This window comes from Anopheles marshallii, chromosome 3, assembly GCF_943734725.1.
Source record: "Anopheles marshallii chromosome 3, idAnoMarsDA_429_01, whole genome shotgun sequence".
Classification (NCBI taxonomy): domain Eukaryota; kingdom Metazoa; phylum Arthropoda; class Insecta; order Diptera; family Culicidae; genus Anopheles; species Anopheles marshallii.
The window spans coordinates 74,835,824-74,858,994 of record NC_071327.1 but is presented as its reverse complement, the minus strand read 5'-3'; the positions used below and the strand labels follow the sequence as shown (position 1 = coordinate 74,858,994).

At 44.5% G+C, this 23,171-nt stretch overlaps 11 protein-coding genes across 11 annotated transcripts; 1 reads left to right on the top strand and 10 right to left on the bottom strand.

The window, feature by feature from the left end:
• Positions 1-1,040: 1,040 nt before the first annotated feature.
• Positions 1,041-1,893, bottom strand: LOC128713160 (uncharacterized). Its single transcript, XM_053808021.1, has 3 exons — positions 1,713-1,893; positions 1,454-1,651; positions 1,041-1,390 (listed from the first exon to the last, which is right to left on the bottom strand). The coding sequence occupies exons 1-3, from the start codon at positions 1,891-1,893 to the stop codon at positions 1,041-1,043; spliced, it is 729 nt and encodes a 242-aa protein (XP_053663996.1).
• A 137-nt stretch (positions 1,894-2,030) lies between these two features.
• LOC128713826 (CLIP domain-containing serine protease B15-like) lies at positions 2,031-3,145 on the bottom strand. Its single transcript, XM_053808695.1, has 2 exons — positions 2,905-3,145; positions 2,031-2,830 (listed from the first exon to the last, which is right to left on the bottom strand). The coding sequence occupies exons 1-2, from the start codon at positions 3,143-3,145 to the stop codon at positions 2,031-2,033; spliced, it is 1,041 nt and encodes a 346-aa protein (XP_053664670.1).
• Positions 3,146-3,703: 558 nt separating this feature from the next.
• On the bottom strand, positions 3,704-4,629 carry LOC128715264 (uncharacterized). The gene is made up of 2 exons (XM_053810145.1): positions 4,542-4,629; positions 3,704-4,251 (listed from the first exon to the last, which is right to left on the bottom strand). The coding sequence occupies exons 1-2, from the start codon at positions 4,627-4,629 to the stop codon at positions 3,704-3,706; spliced, it is 636 nt and encodes a 211-aa protein (XP_053666120.1).
• A 470-nt stretch (positions 4,630-5,099) lies between these two features.
• On the bottom strand, positions 5,100-5,868 carry LOC128713159 (uncharacterized). The gene is made up of 3 exons (XM_053808020.1): positions 5,787-5,868; positions 5,529-5,726; positions 5,100-5,443 (listed from the first exon to the last, which is right to left on the bottom strand). The coding sequence occupies exons 1-3, from the start codon at positions 5,866-5,868 to the stop codon at positions 5,100-5,102; spliced, it is 624 nt and encodes a 207-aa protein (XP_053663995.1).
• A 1,824-nt stretch (positions 5,869-7,692) lies between these two features.
• Positions 7,693-8,399, bottom strand: LOC128713158 (uncharacterized). Its single transcript, XM_053808019.1, has 3 exons — positions 8,318-8,399; positions 8,053-8,250; positions 7,693-7,991 (listed from the first exon to the last, which is right to left on the bottom strand). The coding sequence occupies exons 1-3, from the start codon at positions 8,397-8,399 to the stop codon at positions 7,693-7,695; spliced, it is 579 nt and encodes a 192-aa protein (XP_053663994.1).
• Positions 8,400-9,177: 778 nt separating this feature from the next.
• LOC128714230 (uncharacterized) lies at positions 9,178-9,953 on the bottom strand. The gene is made up of 3 exons (XM_053809106.1): positions 9,872-9,953; positions 9,607-9,804; positions 9,178-9,521 (listed from the first exon to the last, which is right to left on the bottom strand). Exons 1-3 carry the CDS (start codon positions 9,951-9,953, stop codon positions 9,178-9,180), a joined length of 624 nt encoding a protein of 207 aa, XP_053665081.1.
• Positions 9,954-10,431: 478 nt separating this feature from the next.
• On the bottom strand, positions 10,432-11,160 carry LOC128713157 (uncharacterized). Its single transcript, XM_053808018.1, has 3 exons — positions 11,079-11,160; positions 10,818-11,018; positions 10,432-10,754 (listed from the first exon to the last, which is right to left on the bottom strand). The coding sequence occupies exons 1-3, from the start codon at positions 11,158-11,160 to the stop codon at positions 10,432-10,434; spliced, it is 606 nt and encodes a 201-aa protein (XP_053663993.1).
• Positions 11,161-13,598: 2,438 nt separating this feature from the next.
• LOC128714563 (uncharacterized) lies at positions 13,599-14,941 on the bottom strand. Its single transcript, XM_053809438.1, has 2 exons — positions 14,813-14,941; positions 13,599-14,711 (listed from the first exon to the last, which is right to left on the bottom strand). Exons 1-2 carry the CDS (start codon positions 14,939-14,941, stop codon positions 13,599-13,601), a joined length of 1,242 nt encoding a protein of 413 aa, XP_053665413.1.
• Positions 14,942-16,233: 1,292 nt separating this feature from the next.
• LOC128714648 (uncharacterized) lies at positions 16,234-16,554 on the bottom strand. The gene is made up of 2 exons (XM_053809524.1): positions 16,446-16,554; positions 16,234-16,364 (listed from the first exon to the last, which is right to left on the bottom strand). The coding sequence occupies exons 1-2, from the start codon at positions 16,552-16,554 to the stop codon at positions 16,234-16,236; spliced, it is 240 nt and encodes a 79-aa protein (XP_053665499.1).
• Positions 16,555-17,136: 582 nt separating this feature from the next.
• On the top strand, positions 17,137-20,824 carry LOC128713156 (nuclear valosin-containing protein-like). Its single transcript, XM_053808017.1, has 7 exons — positions 17,137-17,196; positions 17,367-17,796; positions 17,891-18,408; positions 18,508-19,010; positions 19,081-20,026; positions 20,095-20,691; positions 20,768-20,824. The coding sequence occupies exons 1-7, from the start codon at positions 17,137-17,139 to the stop codon at positions 20,822-20,824; spliced, it is 3,111 nt and encodes a 1,036-aa protein (XP_053663992.1).
• Positions 20,825-21,139: 315 nt separating this feature from the next.
• Positions 21,140-22,266, bottom strand: LOC128716109 (carboxypeptidase B-like). The gene is made up of 3 exons (XM_053811028.1): positions 21,892-22,266; positions 21,546-21,814; positions 21,140-21,473 (listed from the first exon to the last, which is right to left on the bottom strand). Exons 1-3 carry the CDS (start codon positions 22,264-22,266, stop codon positions 21,140-21,142), a joined length of 978 nt encoding a protein of 325 aa, XP_053667003.1.
• Between the last annotated feature and the right edge of the window lie 905 nt (positions 22,267-23,171).

The following is a 23,171-nucleotide window of genomic DNA, read 5'->3' as shown; positions in this document are numbered from 1 at the left end:
TGCAGTTTCTTTCTTTCAACCTTCAATGAAACCAATTGATGGACGATATGCGGTCAACTAAATTCTCCCCCAAGCATTGCTGTATGAAGACACGCCGTGCAAAAAAAGGTTTGCGTCAGAGACGCTTGTTATTCCCTTTACGGTCGAACGAAGAAACCCCACAAGTTTGTGATTTTTGTTTCAATTGTCGCTGGGTTTTTTTTGTTGTTTTGTTTGCAGCAATAGAATGCTAAAGACATTATGCGACTGTGTTACGAACTTGCTTCGTAAATGCGGCCACGGTAGAAAGAAGGCCAAAAGAAAGACAATATATTAAAAGACAATTAAACGTTCCTACAATAGGAACCGGTACGGGGGGGATATTTTGTCAATTGGATGCACTTTACAGTTCAAATCACGTGCTAAACAGAGAGCTTGAAAAGCAACACCCAGCGTCTAGAAGGTGTTTTATTACATTACCTCAAGCTGGATTTGTGTTCAAGGATGTAGGAATAGCGACGTGTTCTGTTGGTTGCTTTCGATGTCATTCAGCGATTGTGAGATTTAAACATTACACGTGTTGTACTAATTTAAATATTACGCGTCAAACGGTTAGCTGTGCAGGTCATAGGTCCAACCATTAGGATGCAAATCGTTTGTGGATTCTGATGCTCTAGAGATCTGGTTTCTAATCTGGTTATACAAATGTAATTTGCGAGAAATCGAACGCAAAATCTAAATCGAAGTTTATTTCAGTTTTAATCTTATCTCCATACTTTCTTTTAAGTTGGACTATTTTTCACGTCACGTGTGTCATTTGAGCATTGCTGACCACTATGGGGCTTTTTTTAAATACTCGTTTAAACATGCCTTACGTAACTAACATTTTAAACATTGTGAAAATTCGTTTAGACGTAGCTCATGCAACAACTTGCGTTATAAATGTAACAATGTTTGTGAAGTCAAAAATTTTATATTTCATCAGCGAAATTCTCGATTGCCTCTCAGTATATCAGTTTGTATTCTTACAATGTTCTAGTACAGACTGGTCTTGCCGTAAGTTAAGCCAAATTGCACTTAAGCAGTACCGTGTCGTCAATGCTATTGGAATCAGTATTTAATGGACAGTCATAGTAATAGAAAAGATCATAGTTCCACTTAGTAAACGCTATGTAGTCCAAATCCAACCTGCTGTGATTATCATTAAACTCCAGGAACGGTCTCTTCTCGCCATCCTTCGTCAGCAGAACGTTACCATTATCGAACACTTCCAAACGGAACATCATGGGGCGTGTTTTGGACAGCACGGCTGGTGTCATTTGGGTCTTTAGCAGTGTGTTGATGTATTCACTGTTGCTGGTACGAGTATGGCGATTTATTTCCGACTTTTGTCCCGACAAGCCGGAAAGACCTGCGGAGGAGAATGTGAAAATTATGTTGAACTACGATTGCGCGGCGTCTAGCACCAACTTACAAATTTCCGACACACTCTCGCCGTAGGGATAACGGAATTTTCCGAAGCGTATGATACCGTCGGTGGGTCCCACCATCCCTACACGAATATACTTTGAGCTGTGCGTACGGCCAATGTGTCTAAAGGTGTCCGTCGCAAAATATTCCAATGTATCGTTGTAGCCAGGCACGTTGTCATACTGTAGGCATCCTTGTACCGCTGGAAACATTAACAAAACTGTGAGCAATAATGTTACACCAACCAAGAAAAGTTCACATACCTTCGAAAGGGTTACGATATTGGATGTTGCTGAAGACTACCGTAGCATCAGTTAGGAGGAAGATAAATACAAACCCTGAGATAGTGTTCATAACGCTTCTATGCAACTCTATGTACGACTGTGAACTGGAGATGAGTTCGGTTTGAACGGTCTTCGAGTGACCAATGATAAGAACCAACATTTTCAAAAGTGGATGAACTCTAAACAAACACAAAACCCGACAAACCGGTTCCGATTTCAATTGAAAATATTCTGAAGTTCCATTCCGGCACAACTACAAGGTCGCACACCTCAACACTCTCAACATACGATTCCCACCTACTGAAATAAACTCTCCACCTTCCTACCGTTCAACTGCACCCTCAGCAACACGTTACCCTTATGCTGCTGCAAAAACTTCTTCGTCTTCGGATCGACCGACAACCGAAGCAGCGTCGAGCTTCCATCATTCGGAACAGGTTTGCTTATCGGTGCGCTCTGCAGCGGATCCTCAAACCGTACGCCCTGAGCACGCATCCAATCCAGATACTTCGCCACATCGGTATACCCCACGTATCCGTAAGAGTTGCAGATCCCGCTCTGGTTGTCGTTCACGGAGGAAAACGAAGTTATCCCGCGCATGAACCAGTAGCCACTCATTCGGAAGAACATGCCACCACCACTATCACCATTGCAGCTGGAGGTACCGTTGCGACTCCCAGCACAGTACACCTTCGTCGTCAGTACCTGGCTGAAGAGGTTCCGATCGCTAGCCAAACAATCCTCCGCACTCGCCACCGGTATGTTTGCCTGACGTAATTCGGCTGAGGTGGAGTTGTTCTCTGTCCAGCCCCATCCAACTACCGTCCCGAAGGCACCCACCAGCTGTCCAATGTCCTGCGGTACCGAACGTATACAGATGGGCTGCACGTAGTCATTGTAGGTGAACTGTGTTTGCATCTTCAGTATAGCTATGTCGTCATCGAATGTACGCGCACTTGCTCCCGCTGGTGAGATGATATCAAACACTCGATTTTCTTGCATGGTATTGCCACCGACATCCAGATCAAACACTCCTGCCCGGGCTACAAGACGACCTGCTGCGATCGGTCGTTGATTTTCCACCACACAGTGATACGCTAGAATCGATAGAACCAACCGAATCAACACATCAAACAGAATGCAAAACCAATCGCATCCGGTGGCGTCATACCCGTAAGAATCGTATCGCGGTTTATGATCGTGCCGCCACATTTGTACGACGTTCTCGTGATGGATTCCCGATGAAACAGTGCTACGTGCCATGGCCAAATGCCCGGCGTGGATGCGGTGCCGCCAAAGATCAGTCCCTGTTTCAACACCTGCACCTGGCCACATCGTTGAGCGGAAGATTGTAACACCAAGACGGCGGATGCAAGCATTATCAAGCAACCGCTACACCAAAGACTGGCCATGATGACAACAAACGCACGACTAACACTAAAGCACTAAAGTGCTGAGATGTATTGAAGATCGCTGATTTTGATTAACTGAAGCTGAAAGAAGGCAAAACCCCAAACGTGTACCGTTTTGTTGTGTGCGTTCGCGTTGTGTGCAGTTTGTCCAGTTCGTCGCCGTTAATCAGCTGTTTCACACGACGAAGCCGGTCCGTCCGTCAGCAGATGAGTCGTAAACAAACACTATCGTAGAAAAATCCGGTTTACCGGTGGTTACAACATCCCACAATCCCAACCCGGCCTGTTTGTCGGCAGTTATTCCCCGGTACGTACACCAACACACGGGTATGAGGATCGTTGTGACGACGTGTGACGGTTGATGGGAAACCCAAAGCAATGTTTAATCCCCCTGGAGTAAACAAAGTGAAATCATCTGTGATAAGATAATTTTACAACTGGAGTTGTAGAAAAAAGTATAAAATTGATTGGATACGTTTATTCGTTTCTCTCATACACCGTTCACGATCACTTGAACAAGTGATCGAGCCTTAACCAATGTGTCATTTAACCTTAACCCTAGGCAAGGCTGCATCGCAAAAGCACCGACTCTTCACCGCCAGCACCATCATCGTTCAGCGGACAGTCGTAGAAGTAAATCAGATTCACGTCCCACTTTACGAACGCCATGTAATCCGGTGGAATCGCATTCTGGCTATCGCTGTACTCGAAAAAGGGTCGTCGTTCACCATCCTTAGTCAGCTGGACTCGTCCATTGTCGAACACTTCCATCCGGAACACCAACGGTCTCGATCGATGCAGCAATCTCGGTGTTGATGCTTCCTTCAGCAGCACATTGTTGAACGTTTGGTCTCGACGGCGCAACTGTCTTCGAGCCACCGACTGAGTATTACCCCAGCCACTGAGCACCAGCTCTACTACGTTTTCATCGAAAGGGAACGGCGATCGTCCAAAGCGAATGTGACCATCGTTTGCGCCGACTATGCCGATTCGGAAGTAGCGAGAGTTACTTGTACGGCCCACATTTCGGAAGGTGTTCGTGGCAAAGTATACCGGCGTGTCGTTATATCCGGGCACTTCGTCAAACTGCAGACATCCTTTGATTGCTGCAATAACAAAATTTAATAGACAAAATGGGAACGAAAGAGGCATACGATTAGAGGTAGCTGAACGCTGTTTAACTTCGCTCAACGTATGAAGCGTGTGTATTCTTATTCCATAATCACCAAGAAATTATGTGATGATTTCCAGTTTTGGTTTTGCCTTACACCATAAGGAATTTTCAAAACTCGCTGAGCTCTAATCACATGACCAGCTTTTTACAACCTTAGCCAGAAGGTCGTATAGGCGTAAGCGTTCTGAGGAACAAAACAATCGAAACAAGTTCTTTACTTACCGTCAAAGGAATTACTATGCGACACATTTCCTCTACTGGGACCCACCGACAGGCCGAGCGTTAGAATTAACAACGTGAACGCGATCATTGCTGTTTGAGCACTACTTCAAGTGATGTGAATCTCAACCGAGATTCCGCGGTTTTTACAAACCTGCTTCTTGTTCAACACTATCACAACCACGAAATATCAAGAAAATCAAATATCTTTTACCTTTGCCAAATTGTGTGGGATAAGTATTGCAATCTTCGTAAATTAATTCAATGTACCTTCTTCTCCTTGTTCATCGTTAAATGCAGAGCTGATGCATGCCTGTTTATTAAATTTGAATGTAAGCTGGATAATGGGAACGACCAGTCTAAATCATGTTCGATTGATTTCGCTATTAATGATACACTTGCATTTTAATAAATTTATCCATTAAAAACTATTCTTTTTTCGCTAAACTGTAATTTCCTTTGTCTTCCATTTAAATGAGGGAATCTTTATTTAGCATTTTATTAGTCCTTATATTGCGATTACGAAACACTAACTATACGGCTGGAACATCTTGTGATTTGCTAGCTATTGCATATCACTGAAGGCAGTTCAGGCATATCAGCGCTCACATCTCCCAGTGGACAATCGTAGAAAAACACCACGTCCTTATTCCATTTGGTGAATGTCATATAATTCACAGGTGTACGTTTGTTGTCTTTGAACGACAGGAAAGGATGATCTTGTCCGTCAATGCTAACTTGCACTGTGCCGTTGTGGAACACCTCTAGCACGAACATGGTGGGCTGGAACTGTGACATAAGTTGTGGCGTTTTTACCTCAAACAGCAGGTTATTGTTGTTTTCATTCGAAATTTTACTATAATGTTGTCGGCCAGCACTTTTTGTATTTCCCCATCCTCCCAATACTGTCAAATAAGCAACGTTATACAAACAAAAATATCTTTAATGAATGATCATGCGTAACTTACTACATGTCCAACATCGTCTTACCAATCTCAATCACATATTTATCGTACGGAAACAACGAGTCCCCATAACGAATGATTCCATCGTTCGGCCCTAAGATGGCGATTTTAAAGTATGTGGAATTTTCCTTATGGCCAACATGGAGTAGATTTGTCGTCGGGAAATATTTAAGAACTGCATCGTAGGCTCCAACTTTGTCGTACTGCTTACAGCCTCTGATCACTTGGAGAAACATCGTTTTTTCAGTGTTTAACATCAGTTTTCTTTCATTTCCATGCTTACCATCGAAGGGATTCTTGTGCAGTGCCGCAACATCAACCACTTTAACCAGCACAACAATCACTACAACTGACCACAGCTTCATGATGATTCTGATGTGTGAACTTCAATGCAACTTTACGAACTATCCTCGAGAGAGGCCTGTGCCATGGTATAAATAGTGATATGGACCACCCTATTTCGCCTCGATGGATCTGCCACGGTAACTCACCGCTGACAAGCACCGGTCAGCGATCGATGAGTTAGTACGATCCATCGAAAGGGCAGCGTACGGGCGTGCGTCAATCGTCCTCACTTCGGATCGAGAAAAGGAGAAGCGAGGGACGATTCAGTGGCGGAATCGAAAGAACGTGAAGCAAATGTAACTTGCTTTTCCTGCAATATAGTTTAAGCGAATGTAACTGAGTTCCCCCCGTGTCTCTTCACTTGTTGTGAAGTGTTTCCTTTTTTAAATCAAAGACAAGTTTGCTTTAGAGTTGTACTTAAACGGTACAATTCGATCACTTCTTTTAAGTGAAAGAATAAACCTTGTTCGTAAAATTATGTTACTGCAGTTCGCGAAAAGTGCCCAGGATAAACTGTCTTTACAGATAGGCAGGTTGAATAATACTTTCAATTAGAAGACAGCGAAGCGAACTGTACAGGCTGAATTAGGAACGTTGAACTCTCCGTAACGCAGGTTGAACAGTGTGTAACGCAGTTTGAACGGCTGGTTACGCGCTTTGTAAGGAATGTAACGTCGGAGCATTTAGTGAACGACCTGCAACGGTAGATTGAGCGAACTATATGAACGAGATAAAGGATGGCAGACATGATTTTTTGATGAGAGATAAAAGAACGAGAGATCTGTACCGTTCGTTCAGTTCGTCACCTCAAACGAAGCAGTTTGCTCTAACTTTATCAACAATAAAGTTGTTTAAGGGAAGAAGTGGATGGTGACGTTCGAACAAAGCTCCTAGCACCCATCAAGGATCGACCGGATCTCACGCAGGAACAGCTATCTGCCGCAGGTCAAAGTTTAACCGGCTTGAAGGTAACAAGTGTAATGTTCGTCACCGGGAAGGACGAGCATAAGAAACACTCTGAGAAACCAGCAAACTAATCATAACCAGCGGCATCCTCACCGTAGTACATTGGCATCGAAGCCACCACCGAGCCCAGGCTGGTGAAAGATTGTTCGTAAGGCTCTCACAATTGTGGGAGATATGGCCATCGCGAGGGTCATTGCCTCTCTTAGGGCCGTAAGAAAAAGTTCATCTGATTTCGCAAGCGTACTTCGGCAGTGCCACGAGTTGCGGTAGTAAACGTTCGTAGCATACAGAAGCGCAAATATGTAAACATCCAAACAGGAAATAAAACAACAAGATTGCACCTCGACACGGGATCAAGCGATATTCGGACAGAATGCGTTTAAGCAGCTGGGCATGCCGCCAGCAACACCAGCAAAAGTGCATGCGAAGACAGCAACCGGTACACGCCTTCAGCTAGATGGTGAATTTGTGGCGAATGTTACAGTCAAAGAGATGCCAAAATCGGCGACAATTTCTTCAATGCATTGTTCTACTGACGCAAGTTAAATTGCTCATTATGCGATAGTAACTTCGCTGTGATAAGGTCACCACAACAACTCATAGTTCGTAAATGTGTTAGTCACTAGTACGTTTCTGAATAAAATGTTAGATACGGAACGCTGCAGTTACGATATCAGTAAAGTAATTTTTCTTCGCTTTAAACAAGGGAGAGGGGCCTTGATAACCATCTGCACAGTTATCACCTCGAAAGTGCATTGTATCTACAGTCGCTTGTATTACAGCTGCTCCTGCAATCAGAATCAATATTGTAAGATAGCGGGGATTTTTATTTCTATATTTTTTTATTTGTTCGAATCATCGGTACGCAATCAGTTGTCTTAATTATTCTGCGGACAATCATAAAAGAAAATCAAATCTTTTTCCCACTTGGTAAAGGCCATGTAGACGGCAGGAATGTGATTACTGTCGTTGAACGACAAGAAAGGTATTGATTGACCATCGAGACGTACTTTCACCCAACCGTCGTTGAACACTTCCAGCACAAACATTACGGGCCGGTACTGGGACATCAGGTTTGGAGTTTGAGCTTCGCCGAGCAGGGTATTGGTGTTCCTGTTTGATCCCGTTCGGCGCTGTCGTCGTCCAGCACTCTTAGTGTTGCCCCATCCTCCAAGCACTGGGATTAGATAAGTCTTTGGAAATGTCCTGTACAGAATATAGCATATATTCCTGCTTACCTATCTCAATCACATCCTTATCGTAGGGAAACAACGTTTTGCCGAACCGTATATGTCCATCGCTAGGGCCAAGAATTGCGATTTTGAATACCTTGGAATGGTTTGTTTTACCGACGTGCAGCATGTCTGCCGTCGGAAAGTATGGTACCGCACCATGATAGTTTACCGCACTGTTGTACTGCCTACAACCTCTGATTTCTAGAGAAATGATAAATTGGTTAGCATTTATTTGCTGACTGAATTCACCCAGCTGCTCATCACTTACGATCAAACGAGTTCGTATTCAACGCATCCACTACGAAAACCGAAAGGATCACAGCACTTACAACAAGTTGAAAAGATTTCATTTTGAGTCCGGTGTGCAGCTTAGGATGTAGCGGAGACAACTGGAACGTTCATCACCTCAGATGCGTTTTATAGGAAATTTTATGAATGGAAAATACGTGGTTCTTTTTTTATTACTGCAAATGTGTTACTTTATCTGCATGTTCCTGAATAGATAACATGTCGTAAATTGTATTTGTGTTGCGATATCACAGGCGTGCAAGCAATTCCTATGTTAAATCGGAATAGATGATAGGAATATTGTGTAGTTACTTGATTATCAGTCGCTGCAATCGCTTCGCGGCCTTGGCCTCCTCTGTCTATGTGAACCACCGAAAAAAAAACTTCTCACAGGACGACTCAGTCCTTTGTCATTCTTGTGACATGACTGGCCCCCCGGAGGCTGGCGAGTCTAATTTGCTGTACGATAGTGGTGAGTTGATCGTGCACAGCTCGTAGAGTTGTTCATTTTAGTGGATCCTCCATGACAAAATCCTTCTGAACATTGAGGGGGTATCGTCAGTTTTGGACCATGTGTACTATTGCATAGATATAGACTAAAACGCTTACCAGTTTGTATATTAGTATAGTCAACATTTGGATGCATGAGCTTCACACGAACGACGTCTTTATTCACTTGAATTTGGTGCTATGAACTACGGGAAACGGAAGGTTCGGAAGGGATTTTGTCTCGGTCCTATTGTGTGGGACTGGCGTCGCAAGCAAATCAGCACACCACCGGGCCACTCTTGAATAGTGACTACAAAACATCGACTTAAGGTTGAAATATCCTTTGAGCTACTAGACAACAGTGCAGTTTAAAAGCAAAGAATTGTACAAAACATTCGCATCCTCGAGAGGACAATCGTAGAAATAAACCATGTCCTTGTCCCACTTGGTGAACGCCACATAATTGGCAGGTATACGTTTACTATCGTTGAACGACAGGAATGGATGATCTTGTCCGTCAATGCTAACTTGGACCGTGCCGTTGTGGAACACCTCTAGCACGAACATGGTGGGCTGGAACAGTGATAATAAGTTCGGCGTTTGGGCCTCGACCAACTGGTTATTGTTGTTTTCATTCGAGGCTTTACGATACTGGTGCCGAGCAACACTTTTTGTATTTCCCCATCCTCCGAGTACTGTCAAATAAGCAATGTTTAACAAATCAAACTCCATGAACGGAATGATCATTCGTAACTTTCTACACGTCCAACATCATCTTACCTATCTCTATCACGTACTTATCGTACGGAAACAAGGAGTCCCCGTACCGAATGTGTCCGTCGTTCGGACCTAAGATGGCGATTTTGAAGTACTTGGAATTTTCTGTATCGCCAACATGGAGCAGACTGGTCGTCGGGAAGTATGTAAGAGCGGCATCGTAGGATCCAACGTTGCCGTATTGCTTACAGCCTCGGATCACTTGGAGAAATATCATCGTTTTTTTTTTCAATGAATTACATAACTTTTCTTCAATTTCGATGCTTACTATCGAATGGATTCCTGTGCAGTGCCGCAACGTCGAACACTTTCACAAACACAACAATCACTACAACTGACCACAGTTTCATGACGATTTTGATGTGTGATCTTCGGTGTAACTTAACAAACTGTTATCAAGAGCGGCCTGTGCCATAGTATAAATAGAAAGATTTGAATTCCACGCTAGGCTAATTATTTTCCACTGATAAGCAATTCATACAGTGACTTTTGTGAGCTGCTCGGAACTGCTTTCGTTGCTCTGATTTGTTACAATTAAAACAAATATACAAGATACAACAACTATTTCCGGACCTCTCCAGCAGATACCTTTGCTCTACTGAACCAATTCAGATAGGTCAGTTGTTTGGATAGTAATTTAGTTGTGATAAGGTACAGGGGAAACATACAGCTCGTTAATGTATTACTCAAGCTCACGTTGCTTAAAATATGTTTGATAATGAGTTCTTATGAACGATCATCAAGATGATTGTTATCAGTTGTTTTATTGTTACCTAAACAGTCAGTATCACTATTATAGTGTGCATATTTTATTGTTTTCGTTTGAAATTATTTTAAAGCATCAGCGCGGTTGGGATTCCCCAAAGGACAATCGTAAAAGAAAATCAAATCTTTATCACCCTTGGCAAACGCCATGTAGTCAACAGGTGTACGGTTGCTGTCGTTAAACGATAAGAAAGGTGTCGATTGACCATAGCGACGTACTTTCACTAGACCATCGGTGAACACCTCCAGCACAAACATTATAGGACCGTACTGCGACATCAGGTACGGAGTTGGAGCTTCGGCGAGCAGAGTGTTAACGTTTTGGTGCGATGCCGTCCGGCGCTGTCGTCGTCCAGCACTCTTAGTGTTGCCCCATCCTCCAAGCACTAGGTTCAGATATATGTTTGAAGGAAAACTTTATACACGTAACGTAATATGTTTCTACTTACCTATCTCAATCCCATCACTATCGTAAGGATATACCGTTTTACCATATCGAATGAGTCCATCGCTAGGGCCAAATATGGCGAATTTGAAAAACTTGGAGTTTTGGTTTGTGTGGCCCACGTGCCGCATGTTTGCCGTGGGAAAGTATTTGATCGCACCGTGATATTTTGCTCCACTGTTGTACTGCTTACACCCCATAATTTCTAGAGAAAATGATCACCATTGACACACGGATTGAATTCACCAATTCATTCATCACTTACGTTCAAACGAATTCTCTATGAACGCATCTACGATGGAAACCGAAAGGATCACAGCAATTACCACAACTTCGAAAGACTTCATTTTGAGTCGTGTGCAGTTTAGGATGCATCGGAAACAACTGGAACGTGCATTATCTCAGATGTGGTTTATATAAAGTTTTGTGAATAGAAAATTTTTTGTACTTTTTTACTGCACAAGTGTTACTTTATCTTCATGTCGCTGAGCAGATAACATGTCGATAATGTAAGTTGTCTTTGTGTTTAGATATCACAGACCAGGATGTATTTAGTAGTTAACATGCTAATATTGATGTTGGTTTATCTGTGTTACAAATATTGAATTGGCCGAGTATAGCCGAGAAATGCTGTCTTTTAACTTTTAGGAGAAGATAATGTCTTCAATCGAATGTGAATTGTACCTTAGATTTAGTTACCAATCTTTAAAATCAGTTCTTGTCGAATAAAAATCTATTACCGTCGATAACTACAACCACGCGTCTCTTCTGAGAAACTCTCAGTACCATCATGAGAGAATGGTACGAAGATAGAAGGCAAGGAGTGTACACCATAGCCAGATCCTTGGTAATCACACCATGAGGTAATCTATCTGGAATCACATCTGGAAAACCACCACCAAACCGTGTGCTCTAGAGCTCTATCGACATTCTGAGAAATACTTGGGCATTTCAAACATTAAACATGTGAAGTCGGTTGGTACAATATTATTCAAACATATTTTAATGCGGATAAGGAGCATAAGTCATAGCCATTCCTCTCCATCGCTAGTGAGCTACGATGAACACGTTTTATGCGCGCCCTCTGGCGGTTGTTAGCACGCACTAATGATCCATTTGCTGATTCTTTGAACACTCGCTCTGCAGTAAAGGCGGGCTGTATTTTATCTTTCCTTTACTTTTATGTAACACACCAAATGTAATTAGAAAACTGTAGTACTGTTCAAAAAGTGGACAGTATTAGACATTGAAAGTATAAGAAAGAATACTTCAGAACGAGGTATTTCGGAAACCTTCGGAGTTTTCATCATGTCTCGGTTTGGACAGCTTGAAATCGATATTGATGATCCACTATTATGCATAAAGCGACTCGATTTACTCAATGAAGTGTAATTTTATTTCATCCGCAACAGCACGTACATTGACATTCTGTTCCGGTGTTCCTGCAGCCAAGACATTGTATGTACACCAAAACGATACGCAAAGCAATCAGTAGGTTGATATAAATTCGTATACAGTCTTTACCCGAGTTACGCGGATTTTATAAATTTGACAGTTTGTGTAGTTGAATCCAATTTCTAGTTTGCTAATGTTAAACAATCTCAAAAACTCTTCAAATTTTATTATCGTACAAATTACGTTTGATAAAGTTTTATTCTAATTTTTCAAATAAACGTGGGAACATCAATGTTGAATGTGCTTCGTAACGTGGAAATAAGAATTCGTTTCCTTAGTACGACATAAACGATGTTTTAAAGCAAATCGAAATAATCGGATTTCTCTGGTACGCATTATCCGCGTATCACGGGTACTGACTGTCGATAGTATGCGTGATTTTATTCTTAACTACGAAACAAAACGTACGTAAAAAGAAAGCATTTAAATACTAATACTACACAATATCGTATTCGCAACGCCAACGCTAATGTACTACCGTAGCTTATGGCAGTACTATCCGAACTTTCTCTACGAGGTATGTAGGTAGAGGTGCATGCTTTCAACCAATACATTCATGGTGAGCTGCGAAGGGTGGGTCTATCGGAACGGTTCCTTACCAGCTAGAGTTAGTATACATGTTGCCACACCCTACAGCCCACCGCCTGCACTGCACACAATATTTTCGAGAAATAGTGGATTTCGCGGAATCTTTTCATCGTGCCGAACGGTTTACGACAGGAAAAGCGATAGTAGATGAGTAGGTAAAAATGCGATATGAAAAATGGGACCGCTGTGGTCGCTGACCAAATAAACAATATAGATCATGCAGGTGTTACTGTTTTTTCCTCGAACTTTGTTTGGATACTCTGCGCGAACTTCACTCACCGTTGTATTTTTCGTCTTGGCGTAACCACCTACTGGTCATGTCTGCCATTTCTGGCTTACTTGATTTATTTTTCCACGTTGCCGGATAGTCCGTCCTTGTTACGGGAGATTGGTCCGGTCCTGGCGTGTGAAGACCTGCGATGCCCTCAATATACCTTCAGACCGCCACTCACCGTTGTTTGGAGCCTGAAGTTCGATGTGTGTGCTACGCGGGGAAGAATTGATTGCTCTTTTAGCGATCTCTTTATCGCGCTCGATCCGATGTCATTTTCCGGCTATAGGAAGTTCGATAGAACCCCAAGAGCTAACTCATCTTACTTTCTCGCCCTGTCAAACTAACAATTTAAACTACCAAAATGAGTACCAAATCCAACGCAAGTTCGCTAGCAGTTCCCATCGGTTGCGTGAATGCGGTAACTCTAGTTCGCAAGGGCAAATACGATACATGGAGAAACACGGTTACCTAATCGCTAAGCTTAACTCTCTTGGCAGAACAAGTTCCACCCCCCGGTTCCTGTTCCTGGCCTTCCTTATCCGTTTCGGTTGCTTCCGAAGATGGTGGCACAACAGTGGAACTGGAGGATTGAGATTCTGTTTCCGTATACAACCTCTTCAGCATACTGGAGCACGTGCGAGGTTTAATGCTACATTGTTTGATCGTTGCGGCCGTACTTGATGCACCCGTCGGTTCTGCTCCAACCGATGGTGCACCAAACCCGAGCTGATTTATGTTAGCCAGCAGTTCCAAATTTTTCGTTTCCGATTCTTCCAACCGACGGCGCAGCTCCTTTATCTCGGCACCGCGACGCACCAGCATCAAGCGCATGCTGCGCATTTCAGCCTTGAACGAAGAAATGGTATGATCGATCCGATTAATGTCGAAACGCATTTTGCGCGTTTTGTTATTAATGCGCGCGATCGTAGTGTTGTTTTCGCAGCTCCCATTGTACGAGCTCTGACAGTACAATCCACCGAGTGTTCCGGAGGAAGCGGATGAGGATGACGATGAAGTCGGGAGCACCTTTTGGGTTTGCTGGGAGATGGGCGTTAGCGTCGGTATTATAAACTTTTCCCCATTCACATCGCATGGCAACATGACTTCGTGCTGTATGAAACTAGCCGCGGGAAACGGTAAACTGTGGTGGCTACCCAGCTTGGGATGATGCTGTACGCCGATTATCTTCTTCAACCGATGCGCAATGTTTTCGTCGAAATGTTCGATCGCCATGGAGGAAATGTCGCGCAGCTCCTGGAGCACCTCGTGCGCTCGAAGGGGCCGCGACGTGTTCTCGATTAGACCCAGGATGTTCAGCACTTCGTCGATCACCTTGCCCGGTATGAAACAGCACAGCTCCTTCTCGATAAACTTCGAGTACGTCATGGACAGCATGGAGATGCGTGTTTCGATGCACGTCAGGATGTCGGAATGCTTCGATAGCGGATGGTTCCGTCGTTCCGATTCACGCCGTGGCAGCTGAGATTTGATCGCTTTCAGATTCATATTGTGTTTTCGGATCATCTTGATAAAGCCTCTGTTCAGCAGCGATTGGCAGATGCGATCGATTTTTCGACAAACCTACAAAGAACACAACGGAAAGCAGTCGTGGATGTGACACATTTGTCCTTGGAAGAGGTGTCGCGTTGGCTCCGGCGAGCGCTTTGTGCGGTGTAACTTACAATGCGCTTTTTCGCTATCTCGTCGTATGTTAAATTCTCCAGCACATGCTCTATCATACAGTCGGGAAGATCCAGAAAACTTATACACGCACTACCTGCTACAGCAGAGTCCTCGGACGTCGAATCCATGGTACAGCGGGTATCTGCGTAATGTTGGCAGCAGTTACCCGAGCGATTTACACCAGCAAGGATTATTTGATTTAGCAGTACAGCTTTTTAATGTCTGCTGCTAGGAAACAACAGTCGGGTTTATTATTTACGTATGAATACCATTTTTGCAAATTAAAAACAAAACAGCTTGACTGTCAACATTGGTGCAACGACTGTTGTAGTGTTTCGCCAAAACGTGTAGAATTCAGCACAGTATGGCGCATTCATAGTCTATTGGACAGATTTATTTTTTTTAATTTGCAACGTATCATTTTCCTTGAGTACTGAGGAAAATCGGGATAATTAATCTAAAACAATGCTAATGGCGTTGAATTATGTGTGATGAATATTTTAGATTCTTTTGAAATATATCTCACATTAAGACACGTGATGTATCACGCAACAACGGCCCAATTCAGTGTTTGAGTACTTTTGCGCGTTGTCGTAGTTAAAGATAATCGACTATACATTACAATTGAACGTACTTCAGGTACGTTGAACACCTTGTGAACTTGAGCTGTGTTAAAATTAAAGAGCTGTGTGAGTTTTATTAATTAAACGTTTCTCTACTCTATCTCTTGGAGACTTCACTTTCTAACTTACCACGAACCAGGTTAAGAGACACAGTCATCAATCAAAATTTGATTACTGCGACAAGCCTATTGACCGGTATTTCTTATCTAGCGTATGATTTAAGTAATCCCCTACAAGTACTCGGTGATGTTGAACAATTCTCGATAAGAGAATGTGATTCCCAAAACGACGGCGCTATACAGGGATGCAACGATTTTCGGTGACGTAAACCAACTCGTTATCATGTTATCAATTTTCCCACAATCTTGCCCATGCCGGAAAGAGCAGGATGTCATGAGCCGTGACCGAAATTCCCATGTCTGCGATATTGCTTGTGGAAGCCGATACGGCTACCAGCAGTTCAATGGTTATCGATTAGGTGTAACGCGCGTCTACTTGCCGGTACCTGATGACATATACAATAACTTACGACCGTTTTGTATCATTCCTTTTATATTTCCTTTCACTTACTTGCACAGATACATTCATAAACACTAGTGTAAAAACACAAATAGAATTTTCACTTAAGCGCAACAAAAGCAATACAAAAACGTCAGATCCTTGTACAGTAGGATAAAGTCGATGAGATTTAACTGGTGTTTGTCCGTAAAATACTTCATAGTAAAACTCCATTCACATACCGGCGAGTTGGGATGGGCTTTCGACGTGTGGATCTTTCGGTACACCTCTGGCGGAGTTCAAGAGCGCGGTAACGGCGAGACGATCTGCTGATCCACCGGTTGAATGCCTAACAGGTTCCCGGTAAAGGGAAGCACCACCTTGCAGTTGAAATACCATTGGACGAGGAATATTACGAAGAGAAACACATCTGAATGGATGGGAAACAGCAGGCGAAATGTTTAATTACGATGACCTCAATGGAGGGGATACTCGGTCCAAGCACACTCACGTATCGTGACGCGTTCCCAACTTTCCACCATGTACAGCTCCGTTATCATCAAATACCGAAACCACCAGTAGTTGATGAAGCTCAATACTCGGTCCAGCAGCTGAATCATGCTGTAGCAATGCTGTGTGTTTGCCGGTGGGTACGATATATGCTCTTACCGGATGCCGATTTATGCTTCTGGCGATATCGATGCACCAGTAATATTGATAAGTTAGATGTTTGTGGAGAAGAAAAATAAACACAAACACACTGCCAATGTGACAGCAGATTTGGACTGTTGTAAGGTTCTTCACAATTGCAAACATATTGTTCCTAATCCGTTTATAACAGAGAGTTCACCTGCCGGCAACGATTTAAAATTCACAGGATGTTCATTTTAGCTTGTGCTTCATGCGATTGAAAGAAATATCTTTTCAGGAGATATTTTGGGACTCGAATATTGCTAAAAATAAAAATTTTAGTTTGTTCAATCTCCAAATTACGTTTTTTTTACAGTTCAACTGCCCGTTTCTATTTGCCATGTAAATTTGACAGCTTATTTGCGGCTGTCAAAATCGAAACCAACATGGTGTCGTTTGAATGCAATCGAAAGAGAATTTGGCACTGTTTCTAGTGGAGGGAAAGTTGGAGCGTCGGCAAGAGCGCAAATTGTTGGACAGCGTGTTGCGGTGTGTTAAGATACAGTACAAAAATGCATCGAAAAACTTCACCATTTCCGTACGATCCGATGATAATTCCCCGAGTAAAACAGGCGAGTTTCCCAATGCTAAAGTGCATCCTGGTTAGCTTTGTTTGCTGACCGGAGGTTATGTTGCGATATGCGCAGAAAAGCCGACTGTGGAATTCTACGTACTGGTGTTGTGTTTCATACTGCGATGAATGATTATTGATTTTTTACTGCGCCTTTTGCTTCACCTACAGTATCTCGAGGAAAATGTGCACCAAACGTATGTGGACACGGGAGTGATGGCCCGGGAGCTACAGCAACGTTACCGCGAATACCATCGTCGCAAAACGAATCCATTCCGGTTGCTGGTGGAAGAGGCGTACCGTACCGTGTTGCACAGCTACGGGCTAGATAGTAATGCCACCTCGGAAGCAGAGGATGAGGCTGGCTCAGATGTGGAACTGATGGATGAGGGAATGGAGCGAAACCAAATGAGCAACACACTCACCAATATGTACATGAACAATCGGAACCGTGCCGCACCCTCACAGGCAGTTCCACCGGATCAGTCTGGAAATGGAGCGGATGGCGTTGCCATTGACATCATAAGCAGCGATGAGGAAAACGGAGGCACAACAAATGCTGCCGAAGCTGCTGCAGGAGGTGAATCTAACTACGTTCAAAGTACATCACAATTAGCAAATAATGTCTACACGGTAACTTTAATGTGTAATTTTTCATTTCATACAATTTTTTTTGTCCCTTTTTTGCTTCGTAGAATTCGTAGCACAAAACAAGCACGTAACGGTGACGAAGCTTACCCGGGTGAACAAAGCACGGGAAGATGATTCTAGCAACGGTAGCGTTGAAAGCGGTGTAAATGCGTCTGAAAAAAGTCAACCCGAGTCCAAGCGTCGCCGATTGGAAATGGCCAATGCGCGCGGACCGATGCAAAACTTCACTAACGGACAGATGAATCGGGCGACGAAACCGAATGATGTGAGCAAGCAACCAAACAAAGCAGATCAAACTAATCAAACTACCGGTACACCAGCTACAGCAGCGTCCGGTCAACGTATGAGAAAGTTCCGCAAAGAAGTGGTATCTCGCATGAGTGACATTACCTTCCAAGATGTCGGTGGAATGGATAAAATATTGAAACATCTCTGCGAGCTTCTGCTGCACGTGAAGCATCCGGAAATATATCGATATATTGGATTACCACCACCGCGAGGGTTCCTTCTGCACGGTCCACCAGGTTCTGGGAAAACGCTTCTGGCTAGAGCTATTGCCGGGGTGAGTAAAAGCGGAGTTTTCCTGCCTATTAGCATATGATTCTGAGCACAGCTTATCTTCCTGTTTTACAATTTTTATTTTATCATTACAACCTTCTAGCAACTAAACGTCTGCCTAATCGAAATACCAGCCACAGAACTCGTTGCCGGTGTGTCCGGTGAATCGGAAGAAAGAATCAGAGATGTATTTGAGCAGGCCGCCTCACTGGCACCGTGCGTACTATTCATCGACGAAATTGATGCCATCTCTTCGAACCGCATCAACGCACAGAAGGACATGGAACGGCGCATTGTTGCACAACTGCTAAGCAGCATGGATGCGCTCGGAACGCAAGATGGCGGCGAAGGAGTAATCGTGATCGGTGCCACCAACCGAGCCGATGCGCTCGATCCGGCACTGCGACGTATCGGACGTTTTGATCAAGAGATATCACTAGGCATTCCGGACCGGACGGCACGAACACAAATTTTGCGTATCATCTGCCGGAAGCTAAAGATCGGCGATACGATTGATTACGGCGAGTTGGCAAAGCTAACGCCTGGTTACGTTGGTGCTGATTTGTTAGCACTTGCTACGCGCGCTGCTAATAATGCCATCAAGCGGTAAGATTGAAAAGAGTTTTGAAAGGAAAGAGAAGATTAATAATAATATTTGCTTCTTCACCCTTTGTAGACTTTTTACCAAACAGGAATGGAAAATGTTGGAGAAGGTAACGGCAGAAAGCACGGACGAGGACGTAGTGGCCATAGACGATGAACCGGATGAGGTAGTAAATTTGGACGATGAAAAAGACGATCCAAAGGAAGCAGAAATCAAACCACAAGAGGACACGGGCAATATGGATGTTCCTAAGGCCGTCGAAAGCACCAGTGAGGAATCGAAGACCGAAACCGAACAGGGTGTTGCTGCTGCTGATTCGACACAAGTTACCGAACCGGCAGTGGATGTTTCACAGCCTGAGGTAGCTCAAGAGAAGGAATCTACCAGTGAGACGAGTGCTGAAAAGATGGATTTGGATGCGGAACAAATACCTACGGCTTCTACCGAAGCCACTGTAAAGGAAGGTGAAAATGTGGAGACCGTTGAACAGGAAGACCGTCAAATGGCAGATGAATCGAACGATAATCAAAGCGCATCAATCGAGGAACCCACCGTGCAACCAGCAGTGGTAGAATCGACTGTGGAAGCGGACAGTGTTATTCCACCGAAAGTCGACTCACAGCAGGAACTCACTCTCGAGCAGATGCTGCAGTTACTGCTTAATCAACAAAATGCTCTGCCGGCGGCGGACCTGGAGGGACTATGTATCGAGCGGGATGATTTTATGGAGTCATTGAAAACCGTTCAACCCTCGGCGAAGCGTGAAGGGTTCATCACCGTACCGGACGTAACGTGGAACGATATCGGTTCGCTGGGTGACATCCGGGAGGAGCTAAAGCTAGCCATACTGGCACCGGTCAAGTTCCCGCAGCGCTTGAAACTGCTTGGCCTAAACGCACCTTCCGGTGTGTTGCTGTGCGGTCCTCCGGGATGTGGTAAAACCTTACTTGCCAAAGCGGTCGCTAATGAGGCTGGAATAAACTTCATATCTGTCAAGGGACCGGAACTGTTGAATATGGTAAGTGGCGTGACTTAGTTAACGTAAGAAATTGTTCGAATTGTTTTTTATTTGTGTTTCTATTACAGTACGTCGGTGAATCGGAACGTGCCGTACGGCAATGTTTCCAGCGTGCACGAAATTCCGCACCATGCGTCATATTCTTTGACGAATTCGACTCGCTCTGCCCAAAACGATCAGATACGGCCGAAAGTAGTGCGGGTTCGCGCGTCGTCAACCAGCTGCTAACGGAGATGGACGGCATTGAGGAGCGGAAGGGTGTGTTTTTGATGGCGGCCACCAACCGACCCGATATCGTTGATCCGGCCGTGCTGCGTCCGGGCCGTTTGGATAAGATACTGTACGTGGGACTGCCGGCGCAGGACGATCGGGTAGATATATTGCGCGCGTTAACAAAGAACCGCACCCAACCACCGTTGGCCGATGATGTGGAGTTTGAGAAGGTGGCCGAGCTAACCGAAGGATTTACTGGTGCGGATTTGGCCGGACTTGTGCGGCAGGCTTCGCTACAGACGCTAAAGGACTCTATAATGGCTAGCGGTGATGAGGAGCGTGTCGGTGAGAGTGGCCAGCAACAGATTGACGAAGAGCTGAACAATATGGTGGTTCGTTTTGAACATTTCACTCAGGCGATACGAAACACAAAACCATCGGTGAACGCAGAGGTACGTTTGGAATTGGTAACGGTGCTTTGAGGACATTTGTTTGATGATGTTCCTATTGTTTCTTTCTTTCTTTCAGGACAAAAAACACTACGAGAAGTTACGCCTCAAGTATGGGGTTAATGTGATGGTTTAAAGAGACGAAAGGCCAAATGAAGTTATCTTGTTGCGAGCGTATAGATTTACACACAGGGAAGGCCAAATTCATTTTTTTTGCAGTTGGTATTAAAGAGAAAAGTGTTATTTTTTGTTTATTTCAATTTCGTGCGAACGATAATTTGTTTTCATCACGCGTAACTCCTGTACTGAAACTTCAAGTTAAATAACCGATTGTCGAGGATTCTTGTGCACTGCTCTTTACACATTATAATCGTATGAATTATAATAAAACAAGTAATCGTACTTTACCCGATCTGTTGCACTCTCGTACTTTTGGATGAACAGCACCATCTCAGCGCAGATGCAACGTACCGCTACCCTTCATCACGGACCGGAAGCTGGCAGCGAGACAGTTCACCATCGCGCCGATCCCGATCCAGCTTTCTTCGCAAATTCGCTGTATGTTTGCTTCCGGCGGGTGGAAACCTTTCGACGCGACCTCCATAACGATTGCCACCGGTACCTTCTCGATGTCGTGCGCATAGTCGATGCTGGATCCGCCAACCGGTCGATTCAGTACGGTCGAGGCACTGCCACAGCGGTACCGTACACCGGTCGCTTTCTTCATCGCCTCTACGCCAGCCTCCGCGATCGTATGCTGCATCTGCCAGTTCCGTGGTAGTGTTCTGCGAACAAGCAACCGATCATTTTGCTACGCTAAACGCCGCCTTCGTTCGGATCCCATCCCCAAAACTAACCTCGTGTAGGCACGCGGGTAAAGAATTGCTTTAGCGTAAGAGTGTAGCGATAGGTAGAACTTGCACGTGGGCCGTAGTTTGCGGAAAAGATCACGCACGTTCTTCGTTTCCTGCTCGGAAAATGGCCGCTCGCCACGGTACAGCAACGAACAGAACCTGGTACTACCGATGGTCCAGGCAACGTTAAAGTTTCGATTGCAATCAACACCGACACAGCTCCGGTGGTTCCTTGGCCCGAGCGGTCTGCGCGTTTTGCGCCACATTTTATTCTGCAAATGTGTTACCCCACACGTGGAACGTAGAATCCGACGGTTCATGTAAAACATACCAGGGATTGCATACTTACATGCTCACGGCTGTACTCGTAACCGTCCGGGTTTAACAAGGGTAGTATAATCCACTCGAAGCTCCGGAAACTTTTGGCGCTAATTTCGTCCTTCTCCAGCAGCTGCTGCACAATGAACAGAGCGACCGAGACGGTGACCCATTCACGGGCATGTATTCCGGCATCTATCAGTATGCACCAACGGTTCGACAACGGGCGCTTCTGCCGGATGTCCGTACAGATGCGCACGGTTAGTATTTCCCGTCCCTCGTACGATTCGGCACGGGAAAAGATTTCAATTTTGCTAGAATACCGTTGCACCAGATGTTCCAGGTATTGCTTAATGTCCTGGTGACTTTGGTAGGCTGTGAAAAGCTTCGTCGAATCGACAGACATCTTGAACCATGCTCGAGATCTGTTTAGAAGACTTCTTCTGGGCAGGTTTTCCTAGTAGGCGGTGTTGTGCCCTTGAATAGTATTTCGAGATAATAGGTGTACAGTGTTGAGTTGAGGTCTTCAATGATCATTACACTTGAAACCGAGGACGAGATTGCGTATTTACTTAAACTTCTTACACTTTTTGTACTCAATTTAACTGGTTCACAACACTGCGTCCACAACACAAGCTCTCCAACGTCCTTAACGCACAGAAAACAAACAACCACTAACCTACGGAAAGCCTTACGAATGTGGCGCTCCGTTTCCAAATTTGAGCACGACGAACGAAACACCCTTTCTCACCTCCCCCATTTACTACGCCCACGTCTTCCCCCCTAAAAACACCGACGAAGGGTTGCCTGCAGAAGTAGTAACAGAGCACGGCGTGAGACCCACAAAACAAAAAGTAGCACGCGCCTGGGCTGCAGCAGTGTTGCGAGCATTGTCAAACAGATAAAGTAAGTAAATAGCACGAAACGGGGTGAACCCTTCCGTTCCGGCGGAGTTCCTATGGCCTGCACTACGGTCGTTAGTGACTAGTTATCAATGAAAATGGAAATGAATACGAAAAGGGGAATAGCACGGGGGAAACCAAGCATGTAACAGCTCGTTTCGTCGGGAAGCACGACATTCCACCACCTCTGGTAGGCAGCCGGTTCGATCGATGTAATGTGTCTTGCTTTCTTCTAACCCCGTTCACCCGGTTTGTTGCTGTCAGGGTATTACGATACGGTAACGCGGGTCGGTCTAGTCGCGTTCTTGGTGCGTTTTTCTGGAGGTACCACTACTATTGCAGCACAAAAAAAGGAAAGAATCGAAGTGAAAGCAGTGAGATCCATTGACGAGTTGGGGCTTTTGCAATT

What these genes read in the sequence shown, in the direction of transcription:
- LOC128713160 (XM_053808021.1), bottom strand. Translation starts at nt 1,893, where the DNA reads ATGTTGGTTCTTATCATTGGTCACTCGAAGACCGTTCAAACCGAACTC. An exon ending in ATATCGTAACCCTTTCGAAG is followed by an intron (nt 1,652 to 1,712) that starts GTATGTGAACTT and finishes TAATGTTTCCAG; the next exon opens with CGGTACAAGGATGCCTACAG. An exon ending in CGAGAGTGTGTCGGAAATTT is followed by an intron (nt 1,391 to 1,453) that starts GTAAGTTGGTGC and finishes TCTCCTCCGCAG; the next exon opens with GTCTTTCCGGCTTGTCGGGA.
- LOC128713826 (XM_053808695.1), bottom strand. Translation starts at nt 3,145, where the DNA reads ATGGCCAGTCTTTGGTGTAGCGGTTGCTTGATAATGCTTGCATCCGCC. An exon ending in CCGCGATACGATTCTTACGG is followed by an intron (nt 2,831 to 2,904) that starts GTATGACGCCAC and finishes TATCGATTCTAG; the next exon opens with CGTATCACTGTGTGGTGGAA.
- LOC128715264 (XM_053810145.1), bottom strand. Translation starts at nt 4,629, where the DNA reads ATGATCGCGTTCACGTTGTTAATTCTAACGCTCGGCCTGTCGGTGGGT. An exon ending in GCATAGTAATTCCTTTGACG is followed by an intron (nt 4,252 to 4,541) that starts GTAAGTAAAGAA and finishes TTGTTATTGCAG; the next exon opens with CAATCAAAGGATGTCTGCAG.
- LOC128713159 (XM_053808020.1), bottom strand. Translation starts at nt 5,868, where the DNA reads ATGAAGCTGTGGTCAGTTGTAGTGATTGTTGTGCTGGTTAAAGTGGTT. An exon ending in GCACAAGAATCCCTTCGATG is followed by an intron (nt 5,727 to 5,786) that starts GTAAGCATGGAA and finishes TGTTTCTCCAAG; the next exon opens with TGATCAGAGGCTGTAAGCAG. An exon ending in TAAATATGTGATTGAGATTG is followed by an intron (nt 5,444 to 5,528) that starts GTAAGACGATGT and finishes CTTATTTGACAG; the next exon opens with TATTGGGAGGATGGGGAAAT.
- LOC128713158 (XM_053808019.1), bottom strand. Translation starts at nt 8,399, where the DNA reads ATGAAATCTTTTCAACTTGTTGTAAGTGCTGTGATCCTTTCGGTTTTC. An exon ending in GAATACGAACTCGTTTGATC is followed by an intron (nt 8,251 to 8,317) that starts GTAAGTGATGAG and finishes TCATTTCTCTAG; the next exon opens with AAATCAGAGGTTGTAGGCAG. An exon ending in TAAGGATGTGATTGAGATAG is followed by an intron (nt 7,992 to 8,052) that starts GTAAGCAGGAAT and finishes ATCTAATCCCAG; the next exon opens with TGCTTGGAGGATGGGGCAAC.
- LOC128714230 (XM_053809106.1), bottom strand. Translation starts at nt 9,953, where the DNA reads ATGAAACTGTGGTCAGTTGTAGTGATTGTTGTGTTTGTGAAAGTGTTC. An exon ending in GCACAGGAATCCATTCGATA is followed by an intron (nt 9,805 to 9,871) that starts GTAAGCATCGAA and finishes TATTTCTCCAAG; the next exon opens with TGATCCGAGGCTGTAAGCAA. An exon ending in TAAGTACGTGATAGAGATAG is followed by an intron (nt 9,522 to 9,606) that starts GTAAGATGATGT and finishes CTTATTTGACAG; the next exon opens with TACTCGGAGGATGGGGAAAT.
- LOC128713157 (XM_053808018.1), bottom strand. Translation starts at nt 11,160, where the DNA reads ATGAAGTCTTTCGAAGTTGTGGTAATTGCTGTGATCCTTTCGGTTTCC. An exon ending in CATAGAGAATTCGTTTGAAC is followed by an intron (nt 11,019 to 11,078) that starts GTAAGTGATGAA and finishes CATTTTCTCTAG; the next exon opens with AAATTATGGGGTGTAAGCAG. An exon ending in TAGTGATGGGATTGAGATAG is followed by an intron (nt 10,755 to 10,817) that starts GTAAGTAGAAAC and finishes ATCTGAACCTAG; the next exon opens with TGCTTGGAGGATGGGGCAAC.
- LOC128714563 (XM_053809438.1), bottom strand. Translation starts at nt 14,941, where the DNA reads ATGGATTCGACGTCCGAGGACTCTGCTGTAGCAGGTAGTGCGTGTATA. An exon ending in AGATAGCGAAAAAGCGCATT is followed by an intron (nt 14,712 to 14,812) that starts GTAAGTTACACC and finishes TGTTCTTTGTAG; the next exon opens with GTTTGTCGAAAAATCGATCG.
- LOC128714648 (XM_053809524.1), bottom strand. Translation starts at nt 16,554, where the DNA reads ATGATTCAGCTGCTGGACCGAGTATTGAGCTTCATCAACTACTGGTGG. An exon ending in TTGGGAACGCGTCACGATAC is followed by an intron (nt 16,365 to 16,445) that starts GTGAGTGTGCTT and finishes CCATCCATTCAG; the next exon opens with ATGTGTTTCTCTTCGTAATA.
- LOC128713156 (XM_053808017.1), top strand. Translation starts at nt 17,137, where the DNA reads ATGCATCGAAAAACTTCACCATTTCCGTACGATCCGATGATAATTCCC. An exon ending in TGAATCTAACTACGTTCAAA is followed by an intron (nt 17,797 to 17,890) that starts GTACATCACAAT and finishes TTTGCTTCGTAG; the next exon opens with AATTCGTAGCACAAAACAAG. An exon ending in TGGCTAGAGCTATTGCCGGG is followed by an intron (nt 18,409 to 18,507) that starts GTGAGTAAAAGC and finishes ACAACCTTCTAG; the next exon opens with CAACTAAACGTCTGCCTAAT.
- LOC128716109 (XM_053811028.1), bottom strand. Translation starts at nt 22,266, where the DNA reads ATGTCTGTCGATTCGACGAAGCTTTTCACAGCCTACCAAAGTCACCAG. An exon ending in ACGAGTACAGCCGTGAGCAT is followed by an intron (nt 21,815 to 21,891) that starts GTAAGTATGCAA and finishes ACACATTTGCAG; the next exon opens with AATAAAATGTGGCGCAAAAC. An exon ending in TACCCGCGTGCCTACACGAG is followed by an intron (nt 21,474 to 21,545) that starts GTTAGTTTTGGG and finishes GCTTGTTCGCAG; the next exon opens with AACACTACCACGGAACTGGC.